The 7500-nt window shown below is 55.2% G+C and overlaps 1 protein-coding gene across 7 annotated transcripts in view; it reads right to left on the bottom strand.

Annotated features, from left to right (window-relative positions):
• Nucleotides 1-7500, bottom strand: part of aop (anterior open) — a 16473-nt gene that overhangs the window by 197 nt on the left and 8776 nt on the right. For 4 of the 7 annotated variants that reach the window (XM_027377310.2, XM_070127369.1, XM_070127370.1 and 1 more), the window contains exons 2-4: nt 3471-3660; nt 2548-2655; nt 1-2159 (exon numbers count right to left, since the gene is read on the bottom strand). The exon at nt 1-2159 is cut by the window's left edge and continues 197 nt beyond it. In XM_027377310.2, coding sequence (XP_027233111.2) covers nt 922-2159; nt 2548-2655; nt 3471-3633 — 1509 coding nt within the window. In that variant the 5' untranslated portion in view covers nt 3634-3660 and the 3' untranslated portion in view covers nt 1-921. The remainder of the gene's footprint in view (nt 2160-2547; nt 2656-3470; nt 3661-7500) is intronic. The other 3 variants (XM_070127372.1, XM_070127373.1, XM_070127374.1) reach the window with 1 other exon arrangement.

The following is a 7500-nucleotide window of genomic DNA, read 5'->3' as shown; positions in this document are numbered from 1 at the left end:
TAATCTTGGGTTCTGAAAACACGTAAAAATCATAAGTGATCAACTGGTTTGAAAGACGAAAACACATTACACATGAATTCTACACATATCCGTTGGCGTCTATCTGGCCAGACCCGAGGAGCTTCTAGTGATATCTGGCAACTCTATTCCCAATGACGGCCTGAGACCTTCGCTCGTATTCCCGGGGAGAATAAGGGTGAAAGTCCAGGCTCGGATACCCATACACACGCGCTGCTGCTTGAATGAGCAAGCCTACACAGAGTTCGGAATGGTGTCTTATCACAACAGCTCTAAGAGAAGTGAACACTACGCGAGAACACCGCGACGCCACACGTGCCCAGAACTGCACAGCAAGAAGCCTCCGGGCGGCCCTCGACGCCGCTATCACACCCAGCACTCACCATGGTGCCGGAGCGCCACTGGTACAAACACTACTGGACAAAATCTTAGTTTAGATGCCTTTGTACATATGGGAGTTGAATGGCAGTTAGACTGAGTTCTAGCCTGGAGTTCGGGAGTTAAAGAGGGAGTGTACATCTGTTATCACAGCAAGCCACAGTGTAGACGGCGGGCAGACGGAGGGCCTCGGCCCTCGCCGCGCTGCCCGCCTGAGCAAGGCACGGAGCCGGCGGCCAGCGACCCGTCCCCTGGGTGGGGCGGCCACCCCTGGAGGTCCCATGGGCCGGAGCGGCACCATGGGAAGGCCATGCTCCAACAATGCCCTGGGCGGCGCCCCAGCACCGCCCTCACAGCCACAGCACTCCGGCGCCACCGGCGCGAGCGTCGCCGTCACAGCGACGGCCGGAGGGCACGGACTGAGGCTGGCAGACCTGACCCTGGCGCCTCATGGCGGTCGGACCCGTCACGGGGCAGCGGGCAGGTCGGGTCGGGCGGGTCGGTTGACCAGAGGGCCTGGGGCGGCTACTCGTAACTCTGCTCCAGGTACTCTTCGCTCTTGATGCTGACGGAGAGGTTGTGCGCCTCCCGACTCAGGTCCTGCACCTGCGTGGTCTCCATGGGCGCGGGCGGGGGCGCGTGGTACTGGTGGTGCAGGGACGCCATGGACAGGTCGGTGGGGCCCTCCTCCTCCTCCATGGGCGCGGGCTGGACGGGCGTGGGGGCGTCCTTGGCGCGCGGCGACTGCAGGGGCGTGGTGCGCAGCATGCTGATGTTCTTGATGCTCTTCAGCTCGGAGGGATTGCGCAGGAACTGGTAGCAGTGGCGCTCGCCCTGCACCTTCCGCAGGATGTTGACGCGGTAGTAGTACCTGAGGGCGCGGGACATCTTGTCGTAGTTCATGCTCAGGTGGTTCTTCTGGATGCCCCAGAGGCGCGCCAGGCCCGGCGGGTCCACGATCTTGAACACGCCCGTCTCGCGGTTCTTCCACGCGATGTAGCGCGAGTACCGCTGCTGCGAGTCGTTCAGCAGCTGCTGCAGGAAGTCCCACAGCAGGCGCCCGTTCGTGCCGGTCTCCACGGGCTCCTCGTTGGGCCCGGTCTGGCCGCCCTGCGGCTGCTGCGGCTGCGGGTGCGACTGCGGCTGGTGCTGCGAGTGCTGCTGGTGCTGAGAATGCTGCTGGAGGGACTCCTGGTGCGAAGAGACGCTCTGGGCGGCGGCCGCGGCGGCGGCGGCGGCGGCGCGCTGGTAGTCACTCAGGTGCTTGAGGGAGGCGAGGGCGTGGGCGGGGAACACCGACATGCCGGCGGCGCTGGTGGGGGGGAGGGGGGACCGCTGGGGCGAGGAGGAGTCCCGCGTGGAGTCCTCTGAGTCCGACTGACTCCCGGAATGTGCTGAGCCTGTGGAGGCGGCCGAGGAGTGGTGGTAGGCCGCGGTGGAGGTGGACGAGGTGGAGGAGGCGGTGTCGGGGTGGCGCGGCGAGCCCCCGCTCTGCTCGGAGGGCGCGGGGCTGAGCGTGACGGAGCCGCCCTGGTGGAGGAAGTGGCTGAAGTTGTGGATGTCGGGGTTCATGATGGACCACGGCTGGACCGGGGTGGGGGTGAGGGGGGACGGCGACAGGAGGGGGTGGTGTGGGGTGATGGGGGACTGCGGCACCTGGGGGGCATCCCGCAGGAGGAACTGCAGTGTGTTGTGCAGGATGTCGCCCGCCCCTGGAGCGCGGTCGGCCAGGTCGGACTTGTTCAGCATGCAGAGTGCTTTTCCTGAAGGAGAAAAGGAGAAGGTCAGAAACACGCTCGCAGTCACTGTCATTAAGGCTACCTGTTTCCCCCAAAATGTAGATCTACGAAATCATTCCAGCCAAAATGTATATAATTCCTTTTCATTTCTCATTTAAATTCCTTTTCGTTTCTCAATTATCTACTTTAGAGTAATAATACTGACTTTACAAATCCCACACAGATAATAACTGAAACAGTGAATACAATTCAATAAGAAACGCCAAAAAAGAAAGAAAAACACGAAAAGAAAGGAAGAAAACTCATCTCACCAAAAAACAGAAAAAATGATTGTTTTTTTTTTCAAGTAACTCATGACTCACCAAAAAACAGAAAGAAAGGAAAAACAAGAATTAAAAAAGAGTCAACTTACCATTCATGCAGAATTTGGACAGGTCGATGGTGGGCAGCTCGAATTCTCTCTCGAACCACCTTAGGAAAGCGGCCACATCCTCGCGCGACCACATACGGGGGTCGGCTGCTGTAGGGAGGGAGAAGGGAGTGTTATTTCGCTGTTATTCGCACCGCTGGATACTTAGGAACTAGTGAAGTGGGTGCGCTTGTGGGCGGACGTGCTTGTGGGTGGCTGTGTGTGTGTGTGTGTGTGTGTGTGTGTGTGTGTGTGTGTGTGTGTGTGTGTGTGTGTGTGTGTGTGTGTGTGTGTGTGTGTGTGTGTGTGTGTGTGTGTGTGTGTGTGTGTGTGTGTGTGTGTGTGTGTGTGTGTGTGTGTGTGTGTGTGTGTGTGTGTGTGTGTGTGTGACCACTTCACACAAACTAGGAATTGTATTCTTTCAAAAATCATCTAACTCTATGAACGGACACACGCTCGTAGAAATCGACTGAAAATATCGAAGTCCACATTCTAAATTTCACTTTAAGAAGGAAAACCAACTCGCGTTCAGAGGGGGGACTTGTTCATTTTTTTGGGATTACGATTTCTTCATTGGACACTTAAGAACTCCTGAGACACGCGGGGCTCACACTATCTTGCCGCGTTAAAGTCACCGAAGACAACTAAACTCACTCCACTTTTGGAAAATAAATTCAATTCACTGACTTTACTGGAACAAATGGACTCATTTTCACTTTCGATTCACTAAGGAAGTCCACCGCAGCACAAGTCCACAAAACCGAACAGGAACACGAAAGGAACCACGCGTTCCTCGAAGACCAAGTCCACGAGCCACACGAAAATTTCACCAAGTCCACAAACGCGAATACACACAGAGTTCTCGTAATCCTCAAAATCCCCCCCAAAGAACAAGTCCCTCCTCTGGAAGCCGCGAAGCCACTCACCGAGGTGTGTGGGCATCTGGTTCTTCACGTCGAGCATCGGGGACGACGGCGACGCGGACTGCGGCAGCGACAGTGGGTACCGCCAGAGCAGGTCGGGACTGAACGGCAACGCCATTCCCACCCGGTTTATATCTGGAGTCAGGTTCAGCGGTGGCACCTTCATACTCTACAGAAAACGGCGCCTTGTCACCTGGAAATGAAAGAAAACGGGGATCAGACGGAGAACGGGAAGGTAATTGTGGGAAAGGTAATTATCGTGGGGTGGGAGGGGGGGTTGGGGGCGGGAGGGTAAGACCCCTGGGTTACGGGTCGCTACGCAAGTTCACACACGCAAGAAAATGGTATCCGTACGGATGTGTAAGTAATCGCATCCCTCGCCGCCGCGGGTCCGCCTCCGTCTGGAAACCGACCGGAGCGACGCCGCCACAGCGAGCGCCGCGTATTCCGAGGCGGAAGGCGCGGCGGGCGGGGCGGCGGGCGGGGCGGCGGGCGGGGCGGCCAGGGTTACGACACCAGGGGTCACGGCGAGGAAGCCGGGTCGACAGATCGTCGCCTTAATGACACTTGGTCACCCTCGTGGGAACCTTCGCGACCACTTGCCGGTTCCGCCTTGACGCACCTCGACGGCGACCCGCCTCCCGGTGCACTCGCGGGCTCCCCCTGCGACGGGCGGGGCGCCCCTCCACGCCCGCGCCTACGCAGTCTCCTGACGCTGCGCTCGATCCTCCTGTAGTTTCCAACAGATGACAGCTGTGGTCGGTAACCCAATTCCACAGGAAATCAATGAATAAAACAGGTGGGACTGGTTAGACAGGGGCTGACTGGTGACATTACTCCACTCACGCTGCCCTGCTGACTGCTGCGTCACCACCTGGCAAGCAAAGGCGCTCCTCCTCCCGCAGGCAAATTCATTAACGGCTGAACTTTACTTTACTTGTTGGTCATAGCAGAGGCAGTTCGAACGCCCTCGGGACCCTGTCTTAAGATCGAACGAAGAGGGTTTCTTTCCTGGCGACTCCCTGAGAGGAAAAAGCGAGGATTTGCTCCTCTCTCTGGATTTGTACATTCCGCCGAGAGTATCTTCAAACACCACGCAAGGAGCAAATAAGACGGCAGGATGTTCTTAAATACTGGCTAAACAGGGGAATTTTCCAGCCTAATGGTTACCAATGACAGGGAACACCTGTCCGAAACTCAAACATATGCACATGACTGCCGTTTCACCATTTCTTTCCGCTGCGTGATCGAAAATTCTGGTTTGGCGAAGTTTCCCCTCCGCTGGGATGGAAAAGAATCTATTTCACGCATCCTTAATCAACGGATCGAGATCACGGCTCGAGGAGGGGGGCGGGGGGGGAGAGGAAGGGGAGGAGAAAGGAAAGGGAGGAGGAGCTACAGGAGGAGCCACGGAGGGAAGGAGACAGGGTGGAGGCGCAGGAGAGAGAGAGAGGGAGGGAGGGAGGAAGGGAAGGGGAGGAGGGAGGGTGGAGGCATCCGTATACATATTGTTAGAATGCGGTGAAATGCGTAGGAAGGGATGTGACAACAAACGTGGCCGGATGAGGAGATGGCGCAGGGGTGGAGGGAGGAGGGAGGAGGGGGGGAGGGAAGGAGGTACGGAGGGGTAGAGGGAGGAGGGAAGGAGGTACGGAGGGGTGGAGGGAGGAGGGAAGGAGGGCGGGCAAGAGGACGTCTTTGAAGCAAAGGAGAGACTCTATCAGCAAAGGCGGAGAGAAGGTCTACTGAGTCGTAGAAAAAGGATAATCGGATGAAGAGAAACGAGATTGGGAAGAGATCGAAAAGAGGGAGAAAAGAGAGGAAGAAAAGGTTGAGACAGAGGAGAGGAGGAGGAAGGAAGTGGAACAAGAGAGAGAAAGAGGGAAGAGAGGGAGGTGGAACACAAGGAGAAGAGGAGGAGGAGGAGGTAGACTAGAGAGGAGAAAGAGGATGAGGAGGAGGTAGAACAAGGAACAAGAGAAAGATGAGGAGGTGAAACAAGAGGAGAAAGAGGAAGAGGAGGAGGTAGAACAAGAGGAGGAGGTAGAACAAGAGGAGAAAGAGGAAGAGGTAGAACAAGAGAAGAAAGAGCATGTGGAAAAAGAAGAGGAGGAGGAGGAGGAGGTAGAACAAGAGAAGCAAGAGGAGGTGGAACAAGGAGGAGGCGAAGGAGGGAGGTCACAACGCCCGTGTGACTCACTTCCTTCCATTCACCCTGGGAGGAACTCGGAGATCCGTCGGCGAGAAACCTTCGGGCCTTCTTATCGGGGGAAAGATCCGAGATAAGACCCCGATAAGAGGGAGGGACGCCGCTTCCTGCTCCATCTAGGCGGACGGATGGGAAAGGAGGAGGAAGGGGAAGGGAGGGAGAGGAGAGAGGGGAGGGGAAGGAAGGATGGGGGAAGGAAGGAGGAGGGAGGAGGAGGAAGAAGAGGAGGGATTGGGATGGGAAAGGATTAGGAGGGAAGGAGGAGGTGAGGTGGGAGGGGGAGGGAAGAGGGGACGGAGAGGGGAAAAAAAAGGAGGAGGGAAGTAGGGAGAGGGATGGGGAAGAGAAAGGAAGGGAGAAGGGGGGGATGGGGTGAGGAAGGGGAAGGGGAGGGGAGGGGGGAGGGGAGGGGGATGGTTAGGGGTTAGGGGAAGGGAAGGAAAGGTCAACCGAGATGTCGGGAGGGGGGGGGGGGGGAAAAGACACGCAGTTAACGATTTTCTTCCAGATTCTCCCCTGCGATAATGAACTGGAGGTCGGAGTCGGAAGGGAGTCGAGCCGGCATCACCTCTGGCACTTCAATCGAGGAATTATCTACGAGAGAAGGATGAGGAGGAGGGGAAAAAAAGAGGAGAGGGAGGAGCGAGGGAGGCAGGCAGGAAGGGCGGAGGGAGGAGGAAGGAGGAGATGGAGAAGGAGGAGGAGGAGGAGGAGGAGGAGGAGGATGCCGATGGGAGAACAAAGACCGTTTCCTGTCTCTCTCTCTCTCTCTCTCTCTCTCCCTCTCTCCATCCCCGAGCGCCGACAACGAAACGGGTGAAACAGTATATAAAAGATTTTTGTAGTTTTAATCCTCTTACACCTTTTTCCTCTTCTCTTTTAATTTCTATTCTCGAAAAGGTATTCTCGTCGGGACGGAAGAAGAGGAGAGACGAAGAAACAGGAGAAGGGAAACGAAGAAAGAGAGAGAGAGAGAGAGATGAAAAGGGAAGAACAAATGAGGCAACTGCATTCGAGGAAATCTGAAGATCTTGCCACATCTCTGTCTCTCTTTTTTTTTTCTCTCTCTCTCTATCTATCTCTCTTCTTCTCTCTTTTTTTTTTACTTAATTCATAAGCGTCACGCTATTCAGTCAACCGATAACTTCACGCTGATAAGCACGCATCTCCCCCCCCCCATTCCCTTTCTCCCCTCCCTATCCACCTTCTATCTCCCCCCCAACCCCACCCCCATCCCCCACCCCTACACGAATGGTATGCCTCCCCCTCTCCTTCCCTTCCCCCCCCTCCCCCCCCTTTCTTCCTTATGAGAATGAGAATCGAGGGACAAATATCACGTGAATAAGGAGGCTGATAAAATGAATATGGCAACCCCGTCATTCCCGTTTTCTTTGTGGTATGGGGGACTTTAGTATTTTTTTCCCCATACATTGACGCGGTCTTTTTATGTCATCGATGTTAAGTACAAACATTTGGGGATTCTGTATGACACTTTTATCTGCCGTAGAGAAATTTTAATATTAATGGTCACGATCTGAGGGAATCTAATTTTGAATCAATATCGTGTATTCTCTATTGTATATTTTAGAGAGATTATTTCAAAAATTACCCGATAAGGTGAAATAAGATATCAGAATTCCTTCTATGCTGATAAGAAGATTTCGTCCGCCTTCCCGTCTAAGTCTGTGAGTGATGATATTACAAAAATTATACTCCTTCCCTTTCCTTCTTCATCCTACCCGCGTGCCCAGCCTACCCAAGCCTCTCCGACACACACACGCACACACACACAAACACACACAAACACACACACAAACACACACA

Source organism: Penaeus vannamei, chromosome 11, assembly GCF_042767895.1.
Source record: "Penaeus vannamei isolate JL-2024 chromosome 11, ASM4276789v1, whole genome shotgun sequence".
Classification (NCBI taxonomy): domain Eukaryota; kingdom Metazoa; phylum Arthropoda; class Malacostraca; order Decapoda; family Penaeidae; genus Penaeus; species Penaeus vannamei.
This window is presented reverse-complemented; position numbering and strand designations above follow the sequence as displayed.